This window comes from Caloenas nicobarica, chromosome 1 (genome assembly GCF_036013445.1).
Source record: "Caloenas nicobarica isolate bCalNic1 chromosome 1, bCalNic1.hap1, whole genome shotgun sequence".
Lineage (NCBI taxonomy): Eukaryota > Metazoa > Chordata > Aves > Columbiformes > Columbidae > Caloenas > Caloenas nicobarica.
Genome location: NC_088245.1, coordinates 57,468,669 through 57,487,289, shown reverse-complemented (window position 1 = coordinate 57,487,289; position 18,621 = coordinate 57,468,669). Strand labels below are relative to the sequence as shown.

At 39.2% G+C, this 18,621-nt stretch overlaps 1 protein-coding gene across 1 annotated transcript in view; it reads left to right on the top strand.

The window, feature by feature from the left end:
* Positions 1-18,621, top strand: part of TRHDE (thyrotropin releasing hormone degrading enzyme) — a 205,435-nt gene that overhangs the window by 148,682 nt on the left and 38,132 nt on the right. The window contains exons 10-12 of the mRNA XM_065654127.1: positions 6,540-6,628; positions 15,537-15,670; positions 15,769-15,824. Coding sequence (XP_065510199.1) covers positions 6,540-6,628; positions 15,537-15,670; positions 15,769-15,824 — 279 coding nt within the window. The remainder of the gene's footprint in view (positions 1-6,539; positions 6,629-15,536; positions 15,671-15,768; positions 15,825-18,621) is intronic.

Below are 18,621 nucleotides of genomic sequence, written 5' to 3'. Positions count from 1 at the left end.
CTGATGGAAGATATATTATTTCTGTTTTTCCAACCAGGGATAATTTAGACAACTCACAATTTCCTGGCCTAGTAAGCTGTTTGAAGGTACATACAGCTTTTGGTTTTCAGCTTTTCTGAAAGTAATTCTGTAGATGCTTTGCATGGGGAGGGATTAGGAAAAAAAACCAGATGGCAAATCATTTGCCACGTTTGACTTTATTGACTTTGTGTGATGCTGCTGAATGTACAGCCTGTGCATCCTCCTCTGATCTCATGTTCTGCCTACAATAAAATCCTGTTTTCCTGTACTGGTAGCACATTTGAGCTGAGGGCTATATCACCTAAGGTCCCTTCCCACCTAAATCATTCTATTATTTAAGTTCATAATTGCCACTACACTTTAAAATAATTATGCTTCTTATATCCTGCTAAGAGGCAGATCACTTAATTTACTTTTGTGCATAGCATTTTAATTTTGCCCTTTATTCTTCTGTTGTTAGATCTACTATTTTTTTTCTGAAGTCTGTACATTGTTCTGTTCTTCTACCTTGTCATGGTTCTCCTCTGATTTTCTAGCTAAGTATATAATCAAAGACTATTAATAGATGTCTTCTGTATCTAGATGTATCTAGCGTCTTGTCAATTTAGCTGTTCTTTTTGTGTTTTTGGAGATCCATTTTCCTCATTAACAATTCCTAAAGAAGATAATCTGTACTGGAATAAGAGGGAAGATCTCAGTTAAGAAATATAAGTAAAAAGTATGAAATAAAATGGTTGAATTTCTCAGTGGAGAGTGATAACACATTAAATTCTTGAGAAACCTTTGAAGTTTTTCCTATTCCATGATGTGATAAATGGCATGGAAGAGTGAGGTGACAGTTTTCCAGTCATAGGAGGTTTGTGAGGGTAGTAAAACCAGAAGTTATTACCAAGATTACAGAAGTATCCCTCAATGCTGGTTGACATGGCAATAAAATGACTGATGAAGCTTAATATTGATAACTGCAAAGATGATGCATGTGAGGAAGACAGTCCTAACTTAGATGCTCAGTGGTGAGTTCTGAAGAAACTCTTCTCTCTGAGGAAAGAGATCTTGAAGTTATGGTAGGTAATTTTCTGTAAACACCAGCTCAGTGTGCAGACACAGTAAAGCAAGTGAATAGAACAGTAGGGATTAGTAGGAAAGGAGCATATAAGAAGTATAAAAGAGTGTAGAAAGGAAAAGAATTGTGCCACTCTTAATCCATGGTAGACCTACCTTCAAAGCACAGAGGGCAGGTCTGGCTTTCTGACCTGGAAATGTCTATAATAGATAGCAAAAATATAGAGGTGGACAATAAGAAGGATTAAGTATAGTTTCTGTATAAAGAACAGCAGAGTAGATTAGGAGTCTTTAACCCAAAGGTCTGTAAAAACAGAAGGATACAGAGAGGGATGTGGTTGTTCACATCCTCTCCCATATAAAAGGCAGGTCAGCTAAGTTCTGCTGTGATATTTTAGGTACAGATGTTCTGTCACTTTGCATGAAGCAACCCCATTACTTGTATACTCTTTGCAATGCAGCCAAGGATAATAAGCTTCTGAATATTGAGCAGATATCTTCGTTGTTCTGTGAGTAATGACTAGGAATAGCTGAACTTCTTTGTTTAGATTGGAATCTGGGGAGAAAGGAGAAATGTCACTGGAAGAATGTGGTGTTTGTTAGAGGCAGTGGGGTGGAACCTTGGCACATTATGGTTACAGGGAGGATGAATCTTGAAAATGTATGGGTTTACATCTCAGCAAAAATGTTCATGAATGTGAAAAAGTAGTTGAAAAGGTGTGCAAAATCTGAAACTCTAGGAACCCTGACTTTTCTTCTTTAATGACCTGAGATCTTTGTTTTGTCAGCAGAGGAAATAAATCTACTGCCCTTTTTTTTGACTTTGCATAGCTCTTTGCAAAGAAGCCAACTAATTGTTCCACTGAAGATCCAAAGTTATTACGACATTGCTGTTCATCAAAGGCAGAAGTGTGAGGCATCATGTTTGCTTAATACATTATCATCTCAAAATTCGCACATGAAGGGATCTCAGTTCTTTGTTGGAAGTCAAGGCGTAAGCAAATACTTCTCACAAATATGATAATTTTCTGAGTGAGGTAAAGTACACTAATATTGGCTATGTAGTCATTATGTAATGCTCAAGGCAAAAAAATCTATATAACACTCGCAGAGCATAATTAGCTAGCTTCTAGTATTGCATGTACCTTGGCAGATGCAAGATTGTATTACTTTATCAAACAAGGCCCCCTGATTATGGTTTAAACTGAACTGAGATACTAGCACACTTCGGTATTATGCATTGATGTGTGGCTAATGAAAAAAAAAACCAAACCACCAACCAAACAAAACCCAAACAAAAATCCAAACCAGCCAAACAAAACCCAACAACCACACAAACACCAAAGCATTCCTTTTAATTGTGCATGTCAACCTAAGTTTGACTATTTCACAGTAACAGTTTCTCACCTGTAAATCAATAGTAAAAGACTTATTTATACTACCTTTCAACACAATCCTAATTTCCTACATTCTTTAAGACATGTATGACTTAAAAATGTTATGTACAGCAGAGTTCATTTTTACCATGTCAATTCCAATTTTAGATTTCTCTCCTCCTCATCCTCAGAGCTGTCTTCTTAAATTCCTGAAATAGCCCTCAGTTTCCCCACAATTAAGAGGTCTGCCTTTAGCTCCTTGTTAAAGTCATCAGGTTTGTATCCAGAGGGACATCGTGTGTGGATCCCTCTGAAGCTCAGCAGCATCTCAGACAGACTGAACAAGGAGGTTTTTAGCTCCATTTCACCCAGGGGCTAATTGTGCTACCTGAATGGGCATCTGATTCCTGCAGAGGGTAGAAGGGCCAAATGGGCTGTTTTGAGTCCTGCTGCCCCAGTCACTGGGCCCCCAAGGCCACAGTTTTACTTTCACTGGAAATGTTTTGTCACATCAGGCAGCAGCTGGCCAAGTGGAACAGGATGCTCCTTTCCCTGGTCAAATACATACAGAGATCATATGTGCTCCCAACATATAAAGAATAAATAAAAGATACGCACTACTCGCAGACAAAGCAGGAGGAAAACAGGCAAGTGGCCCCTCTTTCTCTTTTCTCTGTAAAGTGGAAAAGTACAATAGAAAAGTACAAAAAAGTTTGCTTCTTTCTAGTCATCCCCGAAGAACACACTCCATACTGATCACATAGAGATGGTGTGTAGGAGAAGGTATCCTGAAGGAAATTTTTGGAAGGTGAGCCAGATACATCTTTCTCACATACAGATGAAAAAGTCAGCCACGGCTTCTTCTGCAACAGTGGCAGAAGTTTCAATGAGAGTAAAGAGGACTGGAAAGAGAAAGCAGATAAACATACAGAGAACAGCCAGCAGCAGTACAAGCAGGAAAATTGGGTTTCTGGAGAGGTCTGCTAAAAGGAAATCTGTGGTTCACCTAGTAAACCAGTAACCGAGAGGATAATATTTGGAGGTTCTGGAGAGTGCTGAGAAGGTCTCTCATCTTGGGGAGATAAAAGTTAGATCTGCCAGTACTAATCTTCCTAACTGGATTGACATGTCTTTTCTAGGATGAGTAGCTTATATGACTTCTGTTCCACAGCTAGATCACCTTTCAGAGAAGGACCTGACCTTATTTCAATAGGACTTACCTTAATTGGAGGGAACATAAAATAATAACATAAAGTAATATAAAAGTCTTCTCTGTATAGATATTGCAATGTAGAGAATATATTTTTATGAAGTTCCTTCTCAAAATAACAGATGTCCATGTATATGTTCGTACACTTATATTTGTGTAAGTGTATATATGTATTTAAATAAGCTACATAGGCAGCTCTCAGTATCTTTTATTTTGCGGTATAACTTTCAGCAGGACTCAATCTTAAGAGTCATAAAAATACCGTGCAAATGCAGTTCTTTCATTTTTTTTTCAAATATCAAAGTTCCTGTTTTTCAAATACTGTATGAGTTATTTGCTTAAATTTGCCTCATTTTTCTCAATCACAATTTGCCAGCATCTTTTTCATTCTGGAGAACTGAGTATTTAGGATTAGGTGTATTTTTAAAGATGGCATCTTTCCTAGAAGGTTTTTTGGACAGACTCTAAAACACTGGTGGGTGTCTAGTAAGGCATAAGGTATTTAGGAGAGTAGTGAATATTCTCTGTTGCATCACTTCACAGCATCTCCTGACTGCTCTCGCCTCTTGAACCCAGAAGTTATTACTGCTATACCAGAAGCAGCAGGACACAAAGCACGTTTTCCCCTCATTACTGTTGTTCACAGTCCAGTGTATTAGTTAAGCCAACAATGAAGGTAACTTTGCACAAAGACCCGACTGAGAACTGGAGAAGCAATTGCACCAATGGGCATCCTTTTCTGCCGACTGTGCTGTCAGGGTGGTATTATAGCATCCAGCACAAGGAGTGGGCAGATTGATAACAGCAGTAGCATCTTCAGATGCCACAACTTTATTACCCAACAAATGTCTGCCGGAGGATATGCTCACGTGGAGTGTGTCTTTGGTGCACGTGTAGATGTTATTATTTTCCCATTGTGTCATGATACCAACTTTCAGAGAACTCAAAATCACATGGGACCTTTTTTCTTCTCCCAGATGGCAATAAATGCCATGTTTTCTTTCTAGTGTCACTCATAGCTCTTTCAGCCCTACAGTTTTCCAAATATCTCCCCCTCTCTGCTGAATCACTGCTGTATGGACAAGTGTTTCCTGGCACATGTGATTCTGTTCTGAGCACTGCAAACCCACGGGCATGTGGAGGGCTGTTTGCAAAGTGGTGGGGAGCCAAACATGGAGGCAGGGCTGATGGGACAGGGGTCTCTCCCTCTCCCAGCCCCCAGGCAAGGACTGGGGGCAGCAGCTAGTTTGAGCCCGGACTCCAGATCCCCAGGCAAGTTCACGGTGATGAGGCCACAACTGAGACGTCATGTTAACCCTGAGCCCTGGCAGCTGGACTCACACAGTGGAGCTGCTCTCCCTGTCTTTATGTCAAGTGTGCAGAGTTACTCATGTGTGGAAGCATTTGCTGGATCTGGCCTTTGAAATAATAGAATCAGATAATCCTTGTTTTATTGATGAAATCTGAGAGCAGCAGGGAACAGAAGTTACTGAGTAGTCTACCATTTCTCGCTGAATTGGCACAGGAGGAATTCAGTGGTGCATGATCCTCATGGTTTGCAGTGCCAAATGGCAGACACCTTCCCAGGCACAGCCCTTGCAAGCCAGTGTGCATCAGCTGTCCTTGGGGCACATTTGGGTGGTATTTCTAGTTCAGTAGAGCAGGCTTCTGGATAAGTGGAAAGGAGAAAACCTGAATTTTATAGTAGCATAGGTTAGTTTTGCAGTGCTGTGTATTAGCAGGAGAGAAGCTGGTGTAAATACCGAGAACTTGCCCACACTCATCCTTGCACCATTTTAACGCAATCAATCTAAAATTATATACTTATTTGATATCTAAGTGGTAGTGTGTGGTGGTAGCTGAGTCGGGGCCATTCTCTGGCCCTGCTGCCTTGCTGTAATGCACACATAGTCCCTAGACAAAGGTACCACCTGTACCATTACTGAGTGCTTCCCCTTGACCAGTGTACAAAATGACATGGCAGACCTGTGAGGGAATTGTCTGTTCTGTCACTGGCTGGTAAAATGATACTTTTGAGTGTTCAGGAATAGAGGTGATGATGAAGACGCACACAAATTTATCACAGAATCACAGAATGTTAGGGATTGGAAGGGACCTCGAAAGATCATCCAGTCCAATCACCCCACCAGAGCAGGAACATCTCTTCCAAAAGATTGACTTAATACAGTCAGTTTCTGTTTACTGAGATAAATATGTTATATAAAAGTCTGAGGTAAATTATAATATTTATTCCAAATGAGAAACAACTTGTGATACCCCATAAAGAAGTCTGGGTCTGATTACACCAGCATATCTCTAAATCCACATGTAGCATATTTTGCCCAGTTTGCATACACAGAAGTGATAATAAGTGGTGCAAAGAAGTGGAGATCCATCCCATTCATTTTGTTTTTATAAATCAGAAGCTATGAAAGCCCATCATAGCTTTGTAAGAAGTTGCTAGAAGAGTATGTTAAAGTCTGGAGTCCCTATATATCAAAGCATGTTTTACTTGGAGGTTTTATTTTTCAAAGTAAATGTAAAAGAGTGTTCTTTCTATGGGAAATCCTTATTTCCTCTTTTGTTAATCATTTTCTTAAACTAGAAAAGCCTTGCAAAAAAGCCCTCATATGATGATAGTGTGTGAAAAATGTAAAATATAATTCAGGGTTTTTTTTAAGATGAATGACTTTTTCATTGTTTGATTGCTAATAGCAAATGCATTTCAAAATCAAAGTAACTTGCTAGAATCCACATTTTTACACTGCTACTGAAATTGTGTTTTGATTTCTTTGACATGATCCCTGATTGCTGTGAGAAGAATCAGTTCGGTATTTTTGTTCTTAGATTCCCCCTCCTTTGTCTTACAGCTACTTGTGGCAGATTCCATTAACAATTGCGGTAGGAAATACGAGCCACATCTCATCAGAGGCAATTATATGGGTGTCTAACAAATCAGGTAAAAATAAACTTTCCTCCCAGTGGAATCTCATAAAGCATACTTGTGTTTTCCTCAACTGTTTCTTTGGAATTGATCCTAGATAATTGTTTAGTTGCTCTGCACCCAGTTTTAGCTACTTGAAATGAATTACAAAAAAAAAGGAGAGTTGGGAAGGGAGGGAGGAGGAGTGAAGGATGAGCAACAAGCAAGATTTATAATTATCACAGAAGTTAGTGTAATGAAAAGCTTTTACATATAAATGTGTACCTAAGTGCTAAGAATTTTTTATTTAGCAACACATATCAAATCATTGATGAATGCAATTCACTTTATTGATTGGTGAAAGCTAAATGTAATACTCTTATAGCAAAGCATCTGATGAGTATAACTTAGTAAATGCAAAGTATTTAGAATTCTGGCATTTTTAAGTCTGATCCATAGTCTGAACCAGGGTTAAGAAATGCTTACTGTCATTAAAAAGTTTCCTTACTGATCTGTCAAAGTGTTTCTTCTCTCTATTAGATAACCAGATGCTGGACCTCAAAAGTGCGTTGTTCTGCTTACTACTTATTTTCTCCCTTCTCAGTTCCGACATGATCATAGTAGTTATTGTCCTGAGGACAGCTAGAACTAGATACCAGTGGGGTTTTTTTATCACTCTAAAAAAGGAATCCTTCCATAGAAATGTCATGAAATATTTCTCTATTTTCTTAGCAGTTCCTGCTACATCAGCTGACAGATTTGGACTGGAATTGAAGATAGTGAGGGAAGAAATGTGTACAATTGAATAGAATGATTATATGGAAGGGAAAAGAAGGAGTCGTGCATCCCCTCGACACAAGGGCTATGGAGGGTGAACTGACCCTTTCTTGTAAAATTAGTAGAGTATAGAGATTTCTCTCTGATAGAAATTTAACTGTAGAGAGGAAAGAGTCGAACCTGTGTGAGCCTGTGTTTTTTCCTTTTTTTTTCTTTTCTTTTATAAGTCACTAAACGGTAATAGTGACACAGAGTTTAGCAGCCAGCAGGACTAGAAATGAACAGTGCACGATCAGTGGAAATCTGAGTATCCCAACTTTCTAGTGGTATAAGGTGTTTCTTTGCCCTGATCATTTGCAGCCTACCAGAACATAACATGTTTTATGCTGTTCCCATGATATAACAATCTGGAAATATACGTGGGACCAGAGCACTTTTTATACCTGGGAAACATACTCTAGTCAAAGCATACAGATGCTGCCTCACTTCACAGAAATATATCGCATTGGCCATACTTTTTAATATTAACACATCTAGAATACTTCAAAACCTGTTTGCACTTTCACAGTCTGCCTTAATGACTTGCTCTACTTTTGTCCTTTAGGGCTTGATTGAACTCTCATTGAAGTTAATAGAAAGATTCCCACTGACTTCAGAGAGAGTTGATCATCTCACCTCATCTCATCTCATTAGGTTGTACATGCATGCCTCCTTCCCTTCACTCCTGCCTTGAATGTTCAGTATATCACTGTTATCTGCACAGTTGCTTCTTCATTGCCTTTTACTTGCAGAGTGCTGTGGAGGAACAAGTCCATAAAACCACTACCCACTCTTTTAAGATCTACTGCTCCTATTGAAATGGCTTCAAGAAATCAACAAATTAATGATGGCCAGTGTGAGCAATGATTTTGGGGTGGCTGCTATACAGAAATTAAAGAGGAACCTTTTTGAGTCATCAGTTTCCTGTGTAGCAAATCAATGCCACTGTGATCTATTGTCATTATCCTTGTCCTTCGTCATTACTTTCTCACTCAGTCACTTGCTCTGCTTCATTGAAAATGAGACTGTAAACTTATGACCACAGCAAGGATGCCCTCTTGCTTCTGCTTATTGTTGTCTAGCTCAGCTGGAGAATTCCTCAACATAAAAAAGTCAGTGAGAACATCCCTGAATGTACTCAATATATGACTCATTGTGTGTGCTGTTATGTATTGAGGCTGGTATAGATGATTTTGTGATGGTCCTGGAGATTTTCTGCAGCTGTTACGTTTGTTTCACGGGGATGTGGGAGGTATTCTGAGACTGGAAAGGACGTTTTCTAGGATTGATTCTTGTGGACGGCAAGAATCATGAAGACTTTCTGTTGTGCAGAGGATACAGTTTCAGTGTTGTCCCAGCGAGTAGGTTGGGAACAACTTTGCCAGCTGGAGATGAAACAAACTACTCCAGAGGATATTTCGAAGGTTGGGAGTGGTCACATTGTACTTCAAGTGAGTGTAAATGAATACAGATACTCAAATCAAATTTGGTGGAAATGCTATTCATGAGGATGTTTTCTATGCCCTCTTTAGGAAGGAGTGGGCATTTCCTTGTTGTTGACTAAACTGCTGTGCTAAAGAAGCTTCCAGGGTAACCCAAAGAGTAGATAGGAGGTGATGAAGATCTGTCAGTTGTCTCTCATGTAATACTGATCACATACCTCATTTCAGCTGCCAGTAATGAAGAGGGCTCCAGTTAATGACTTGGCATATCACTTAATATTTTTCAATAAAATTAACCTTGTCTGTGTGTTACCTGAGAGAAATGAGTTTTGAAATAGCTACTTGTATTGCCATGAGGAAATACTCATTTTTTGTGGTTGCTTAAATAACAGTTTCCTAGGGAAGTACACCCCCTGCCTTGGTCTAGAGTTTATCAGGGATGCTTATTTGTTGATGGCAGAGTGTATTCCTTCATGTGCATCCAAAAGGACAAGAGACAGAATTACTGATTTTTGCATCCTTTTTGCTACTATGTCTGTTACCTCATCTAGGTATTGCAGGGTGCCAATTGGTATTTTCATGAGCGAGGGATAGAAGGCTACTGTCCAGTCTTGTGAGAGCCACTGAATGTAGAATGCTTGGTTTGCTACTCTCTTCTCATCCTGGCCGTGTCTTGTTACATACTAGAGATAGTAAGGCATGCAGATCTCTAATCGTTCAATATGCTGAGCAGGATTAGTTCAGGTAATTGCAGATCATCGCAACTGCTGGCAACAGAGCTCATTCTGTCCACTCTTCACAACGCCAAGGTGAAGGAACACACTGGAAATTACAACTATGCAGCATCTTTTTGAGATTTAATTCATTGTCCTTTGCAACAAATCCTGTAGAGGGAACAGTGCCAGACCTTGGCAACTTGCCTGACAAAGTGCATAATCTCCAAGATGTTTCGTATTCAATGTAGCTCTTCACACCTGTTTGTGGAAAGTATGTAGTCATAGTTTTGGAAGGTTTTCATTTTGCATGTGCTTCTGCCAGTCTCTGCTCTCCTTACCCAGTGAGCCATAGCATTTATGTAACCATTTTTCTACCCATCAGTTTTTATGCCAGCTATCAGATGACCCTTTTAGTGGCTCAGTTTGTCTGGCCATGTGAAATGGAGCTGTCTCTTTTGCTCTCAGAGTGCTGCACAGATATGTCACCACCACCTTTTTCCCTGTTCACTCCCCATAGCTCCAGGTGAGTGACAGCTGTTAGGCCTCTGAAAACTAAACCAGTCACAAAGAAAGGAGACATCTCATGATTAGCCTTCCTATTGATGTTGAGGTCAGAGACATCACACTAAGATGGCTGCAGTGGTCTTGGTGCTACATTCTTGCAGTTCTGCTGAATAATAGATTTCACTAGCACTGTGGAAATCATTGATGTTACAGACTTCTGCTCTGTCATAGATCCAAGGCTTGTCTCTGTTTCTCCTAGATAAGTTTTCTCTTTTGCAGCAGTTGTAATGATGTATGAATATAATGTCCCCAGTGTTTTGGGATCGGCCCAAACCCGGTAGTGGGTAAAAAGTCAAGGACCAGCTTTGAACTCAGCCCATCCCCACAAGAGGACTGCTTATCAGAGCTTGCAGGAAGGTGTTGGCGATTGCTGCTGAAGGAGTACTAAGTGTGGAAACACAGGCTCACCTATCATGTTTCTGCAAATCCAGGAGAAGTGGCTTTAACCTCAAGTAAGGACGTTTAGCTAGCATCCATTTCAAACAGGTGAGCAAGGCTCAGAACAAAGGCAAATTTGCTGTTCCCTGACATGACTGTTCTGGCTCTCAGAGACCAGGTAGGAAACATCTCCATGTGACTCAGCAAGTGCTGCTGAACTGACTGACACAGCTTTGCAGTCTGCCTCCCTGCCCTTTCCATCCCCACCTCATATACATCGACTGACTTGTTATGTCCCAGGGAAATATTCCTCTAATGGACCTCCTTGCCTCTGGTAAAGTGACTCTCATTCAGACTCCTCTTAGTATCTCCACAGGATTGCCATGAGATGGGTGAAAGAAAGTTCAACAGGGCAATTGCCTTCCAAAGAGCAAGTCCCAACTTACTATATTATGCCATCTCCTGCTAGATAATCTCTACTTTAACTGTAAGCCCCTTGACACTCTGATTCTCCTTCATGAAGTGTTTTGTAGAAGACAGCTGCTTCTGAGCTGAGGTTTGCTGGATGCCCACTGGGGAATAGAACATTAGAAAAATACAATTTCTTTACCTTTCTGAGACTCAGCTGCTGAGCTTGACGTATGTTACTCCCAGACTCCACTCTTTTATCTTTCACAAGCGGGAGGAAGGGAAGCACTGTGGTGTAAAATAAATATATAGGTCCTGCTTTACAACTTTAGCCAGCTGTGGTGAGGACCAGGGATACAAGACCTGCAATCCTGGCATGATTTTGACAGAGTGAGGCAGAATCACTCCCCTTACCCCAGGAGCCGAGCAAATATCCTAACAGAAAACTGATGCTTATATTGTGTATCACCTTAGACATTAGCAGGTCCATAACATAGGAATGTTAGTGGATAGAAGGGTAGTCTGAGGAAAGAGTATATGATAAAAAGACGCGGTCATATTTACTAATGTGCTCCATTTATTCTGTTGTTCACTATAACAAAACATTTTGTTTCAACATAGAGCTATGGCAAGTGAGCTTATAAGAACTTTTTCTTCTGGTTTGCCTTCTCCTTGTATGAAAAGTTCTTGCAAAAAATTTGCAGAATTTAGTTAAAGACAGTATATTTTCATGAAATGTTGTGATTGTGGTGAAATTCCTCATGGAACATTGTCAGAAAAATTTCACTTGCTGTTGTTGGCATGAAATTGTGCTACTCTTGTGGAATTACTTTTGCATGAAAATGTAGTCAGTTCTCCCAGTAGGGATTCTACCAGCATAAACCAATTTCTTAGTATGCTAGGAGGTGTGTAAAATGAAGACTTAAAATAACAACTGTGAGTCTGAACACTTGAACCTGTAGTAGAACTGTGTTTAGCCCACACTCTTGTCAGCATTGGAGCAGCATCTTGCAGAAGGCTGTCCTGCACCCAGACCTGCTTCAGGAGGTGCTTATATTGCCGTGTAGAGCAGCAGGCTTCTGTCATTCCTGCTGCTTTTGATGCAGCTGAAGTTACTCAAGAGCTGGAAGAGCTCAGAACTTCAAGCAACATGCAGTTAGCACCAGCTGGAGGAGTCTCACACTTCCAGAGCAGAGAAAATGAGAATCAGACCCTAGCTGATTTTCTTACTTCGAAACATATGTCATAAAATTTAACCATTTCCTCCTAAATGTCTCCTATATGTATGTGGCAAAACTGGAAGGTTCAGAGTAGTGTTATTTTATGAGGAATCCCAAAAAATGTGACCATGGAAAAACACTTTCTGATGGAAGAAAGTTTTAAAAATTGCCTTTAATCTCCAATACAACTGCTTATATATTTTAGATGGAATTTTAAGAGGTAAACTGAAACCATCAAAGATAGATTTCTTCCCAAATTAAATATTTCATTGTTGTTTAGAAAGTCACAAATGGTGAATATAGGGTTTAACACTGAATGACTACCTTTTCCCTAACTATAATACTTTTAACAAGCAACTAATAAATGTGTTTGTGCTAAGTGGAGAAATTGCCTGGGTGTATAGGAATTTTCAGTGCTGTAATCACCAAAATAAAGAATTTCTTTTATAGGAAGGCATGAAAATAATCAGACTCAAAAAATGAAATTCCAGTAAATTATATAGAACTATGTGAGGCACATGCATCAGACAGTCCTTTAAAATAATCACCTGCTTATATGAGCTGGAAAGGCATGAAAGTTTCCTGTCCTGTATTTCAGGAGGAGGTCAACGCATGAGTGGTCTTATAAAAAAATTATAGCAAGGGGTTATGATTGGATTTAAACTGACCCAAACAGCAATAATGCCATTGAGCTTTGAAAAGATACTGTTCTCCATTAAAGCAATACATTTTGGAGGTGTTGCACAGCTGTTACTTGTGAAATAGGTTATTTTGACCTTGTCATATTTGACTGGCAAGTATCATTTGGTACTCTATTAAAGCATAAGTAATTTTCTTTGCTTCAGAGATCAAAATTTCATAAAAATACTCAAACAAGAAAAAATGTATATAGTTTTTTTTGTTGCATCTGATTTTGAAAATTTCCATTTAATGTATTTTCCCAGATATTGATCAAGGTGTGCCCATGGCCAATTTGATACAGTTTTTAGGTGTCATAGAGCTGCAGGGATTAACAAGATAGAAGTAATTACTTTCAAAGATGGTAGCATTTAAAGGTTAGTTTGCAACAGACAAGCATGGGCGGAAAGCAGAACTGGGTTAAGGTGGTAGGAACTGTGCCAAGTGTGAGCAGCCTGCTCCTGGCCCCACAGAGCAGCATGCCTCTGAAGACCCAGCAAATTTCTAAAAGCCGTCGTTTCCGTCGTCAGTCTTTCCTAGATAGACAAGTGAGTATTTTTACTGTTGCTCTTAAGAAACCCACTAGGTTGATAAGGAACTCTTCTGAGAATTAGGGATGACAGGCTGTATTCACAGCACCACGCTGAGTAAAGTAAATAGAACAGGGCAGATCCAGATTCAAATTCCTTCTCTCCCTGTTTTACAGCAGGTGTTTGGTCCAAATCTGTTCTAAGAAAGACCCTTTATCACTATGCTGTAAATTGTTATGATCTTCTACAGTATTTCTACAGTAATCTTTTTCTTTGTAAAAGATTCAGTGATTCAAGTCTTTCATAAGTAGTCTGGAGTAACTGGGTGATTCTGACTTCAAGTCCAGTGAAAAACTAGTTTAAACAGAGGAGTAACTTCAATATAGCAGTCTTAAGAGAGTTTGCTTAGGACTGAGCTATATAGCCCAGTATTTAACAGACCCCTGAGGGAAGGAGGAAGGGAAGGAAGGAAGGAAGGAAGGACGGACGGACGGACGGACGTCCAGTGTGAAAACCTTGTTCCAAATCAGATTGCATGGCAAAATCAGCTTAGGTGCTTTAAGGGTATGAATGCCTGGGAAGACCACAGAGTTGTAGGACTTAGTCCTATTCTGCAGGATATGTCGACTCCTAAAGGATGTGTCTGCTTGGTGCTTTATTACACATAACTAAATGGATGTGAACAATATTTTAACTAAAACTGGGGGTCTATATTAAATTTTCCCCATTTGTTTATATAGAATAAAATTGAACTGGTGCAAGTCAGTTAGACAAACCCTAATAGAGCAATAACAATTGAATTGAGTAGGCAGCAACTGAGTTATCCTGGACTTAATATTTCTAAGAAGTGTATTTTTAAGAGATCTTAATGGTGTCAGAATGACCTAGGTGAGAAGAGGACTTTCTTTTTTTTTTTAATCCTGCAGCTTTTAATCTGAATTCATGTGCATAACACAATTCATGAATTTAAATTTAAACATATAATTAGATGCTTTTAGGATTTGGGTCTTGCTGCTCTTTGTATTTTTGCACCTTAAAATGTGGTGTGTTTGCTAAAGATATTTAGTCAAGGGAGAAGCATAACTTCTATCTGCAGTCCTAGTCATCTATTATTTGCTCAGAAATTACTTTCTTATAAGAAAAGCTGAAACAAATCAATTTCTTTAGTAAGTCTACATACTAGATGGTATATGAGAATTGTTAAGTCCGTATTGTTAAATTTTTTTCCATTCATTACTTTCAGGGGATTCAAGCACACTAAACAATTCCCTGATGGCATTACATTTAAAAGAAATTTTGTGTATTTCTTTTTTATTTTTAAAAATGCATGAGAAGACTGTTTATTTTGTCAACAGTGTACAAACTAATTTTATTATAGTAGAAAAAAATATTGCTGAATTTTTAGTGAGTTCTGGTTCATGATCAGTTTTGTCAGAATAGTTTACTAGACTGAAGGCTTCCTCAAGAGACATTGCAGCCTGAGGCTTCATTCCCTGATGATTCTTTAAGTGTGTGTTGTGAGTTCAGAGTATTTTTATTGTTTAAATCCCTAGTCCTGCAAATAGTCATGGATTGCCTGACTTCTAGCTGGTACAAATACCAGAATAAATTTAGACTTTCAGCTTCAAAGCAATTACTTAAAAAGAGGGGAAAGAAGAACAGGTTAGTTGATATAAGGTTAATTGGTCTAGTTCTAAAGGGGAACCTCTCAGTTGTTGGTAGCTCAAAGCTGTACAACTGGAAATACTTTAATTTAAAATCCAATATAAAAGCTTCATCAACTACATGCAGAAACACTTAAGAATTCTTTGTTTTAATCACAGATTTAGACTTCTCTGTATAACACATCCATTGAATTATTTGGGTTATGGTTGTAAAAAGCTATTCTAGCATGGCCAGAATCAGAGTACCAGACTTAAAATGGGCACCTCTGGTACAAACACTATTCACCAGAAAAAAAGACACCTTTGAAGTTTTGTGTAGGTAAAAGGTCCCCATAGGAATGTCAGCTGGTGTCTCTCCATATTAGAGCAGATAAAGAAAATTATTAATCAAATACAATGTTTCTGTTAGTCTTTGAATTAATTCTACTGCCTTCATAGATATTTAAAGAAGGAAAGAATTTAACAGATATAATTAGAACTTTTTAATTTAAAAACAAGTCCACTTCCCATCTTGTTCTTTGTTTCCAGAACACCACAGAATTCCTGATTTGGAAGAGGCAGGTTGGTTGCTGGGGAACATCAACCAGACTGGCTACTTTAGAGTTAATTATGATATTAGGAATTGGAGGCTGCTAATTAATCAGCTGACAAGGAACCATGAGGTAAGCTCCTTTTCTCATCCCTAAAATCTGCTTTGGTAGGTGAACCTTCACTGTTCCATTGCCCTAAATGGTTCAATATTTTTGCTTGCCCCTCACAGGTTATCTCTGTCAGTAATCGAGCAGGCTTGATCGATGATTCATTCAATCTAGCCAGGTATGTTTTCCTGAAGATAATCTATCCTCATACACATTCCTGCAATAATTTATCTAATCAGTAACTCAGCGGTTGAGTGTGTTTCGAAGGTAAATGTGTTTTAAGCACACTTGAGTTCTTTTCCCCTCCCTTTTTTTCTTTGTATGTCACGTAAACATGGTCTGTAGTGCATTCACTGCTTTTGATCAATAATTGCTGTAGGGTATTTCCGAGTCTGGAGAAGTATGATCAATTTTGCAGCAAGTTCAATTTAACACTTTGGAGATAAATAATCTCTTTCCTCTTTCTCTAAAGAATGAGTTTTTTTCTTCTGTTTTTCCCTAATGCCTCACCACCTTTTTTTTTTTTTTTTTTTTTTTTTTTTTTCCCAAACTGACCCTTGTGCTGTATTTAATTTGTGATGGAAGGCACGTTCAAGCTTCAGGATTTTTTTTTTCCACTGACTTGTACCATTATATCATTTTTCCAATATCTTTCTTTTCTTGTAATCTTCTAGAACAGACTCTTTTTCTGCGTAGTGCTTTTCATGCACAATGGAAAACAAGAGGTTGGTCAAGCATTTCTGGAATATATACGACATTTTGTGGTTTACTATTATCGAAGTTAATAATTAACACATATAATGCTGGTTAGGTAATGCCTTTTTTATGAATTGAGGCGATAGCGTTGTCCCTATTTTTGAAGTCAGGACATCCAATATGTTGGCAGTGAAAGTGTAAAATGAGAGAAAAGTAGTGGAATATTTCAAACTTTTTGATTCTTGAGATACCTAGGAACATTGCATCAGTAAAACACTGATGCCAAAGGCGATGTGAAAAGAATTCCTTATATTACTGGCTTTTCTGTTTGCTATTATATTTATAGCCATATTTGAGCAGGGGCTTGCAAGAATCGGCAGTACTGAGGTACGTTTCACTACAAACGGTCACCAGAGATGTTTGAGATTCAGGCACAGTGTCACACAGAAATTACGGCTCAGTGATGTTCCAGCATCGCTGCAGTAAAACACAGTTGTGTGCCCTACCACTCTGTTCCTGCTGCCAGTGCTAGACTGAATATATGACAGAAACTAGTGATTAGTCCTTACTTAACAGCCCAGAGATGTAGTGGGGAAGGAGACATCATGGGGAGAGAAGGATTATCCATTTGCTTTTTGCACTGCCCTTCATTCTTGCCTTGTGGCATCTTCCCATTGGCAACAGTGAAGGACTAGAAATAGGTCGTCACTTGAGGCTTCAGTGAACCGTGATTTGTGGACTCCCAGGCTAGTAGAATATTGCAGAGTATTCTGAAATATCTAGACTGTTAGAAGACCTACTAAATGTTCACTAATGTAGCAGTCTGTTCCAATTTTATTTGGTTTTGGCACCTCAGAGAAGCAGTGTGCAGTTACACAGAATCAGTGTGGTGCTTTCTTCTTTTTCCACGTACTGAACGCAGTCAGATGTGGCTAGATTTCCCTGAAAATCTAGACACTGAAAAAAGCTGCTTCTTAAGCAGATTCTTCTAGGTGGGTGGTTTTTTTCTGAGTCAGTACTGAGCTGGTGCTCTACGACATCTTGTTCGGGAAACATAAAGGCAAGGTCTTGATGAAAGGCCCAATCTGCATTGTCTGGCCAAGTTTTGTCTACCTAAAAACCACTCAGAGATTAGATGACTAACACATTCGTCTCTTGCTTTCCAAAGCAGTTTTATGGTGATACTGGATCCTGCTGTTTTTTCAGAGGTAACTGTGCCAGAGAAATGTGAAGTCTTTCACAAGATTTCACACTGTAAAAACTTCACTTTCTTTTGTTTACAATGAGCTGCAGTGGACTGCTGCTGCATTTTTTACTTGTACACCATGGAAAAAAGTAGTTGAGCAGAATATTTACAGTGTATACACATGTGCATACAAAGATGTTACTTATGAGGAAATATTCTAAGAGGGATATGTAGCGATATTGCGGTTTCTTTTAAATCTCTGCACAGACTCCTGTCAGTAGTATTACTTTGAGTACATGTCTTACAAGCCAGTCTGGATGGAAGAAAGATCTGCATATTTGCAAATAGTAGCTACTCTTCAAATATGTATATTTATTCATCTATTATCTTTCCTATTAAAAAAACCAAAACAAAAACAATTATAGTGATGCTGGGTTTAGTTGGGTTGCCTAGCTGACTATATGGTACCTTTTGAAGAAAAGTTTGGTGTTTTTTGTCTTTATTTACCCTCTCCCAGACAAAGAAAGACCAGGAATAGGCCTAATCCTTGCTCTGTTCCTGTATCATAAGCATGATGAGAGGGGCGTTCAGAGACTGGCGGGGGGGGACCTTGATGACAGAGTGTCTGAACTTCTGGGGGTAGAAAAGCAGATGCAAAAGCTCTTGCTGGGAGAAGTGATGGGGAATTGCGCGCTGGTGCTGCAGCGCAGCTCAGCTGCCCCTGCTGTGTCAGGTGCTCCAACGTGACACAGCAGTGTTCATAAAACGAGCTCCAAGGGATATCAAAACCACACAGACTCTTTCAATTTCCCCCAAAAAGTCAGCATTCAGAAGGCCACCATCAGCCTAAAAAACAGCTGAGCTTTCCCCACCTTGGCCGCGAGGCGCAGCACAGAAAGTCGCTTCGCTTTGTTTCGGGGCAGTACTGTGGTTTGGGTGTTACCTGCCACATGGATGCAGCTCTTATTCTGTCTCATCTCCAATGCACAGCCTGTGTTTCTCCCTGCACATATAATGTTATGTGATGGGGTGATTAAATGCATGTGATTGTCTCTAGCTGTGACATGAGGAAAGGTGAGTAACCTTATTGACC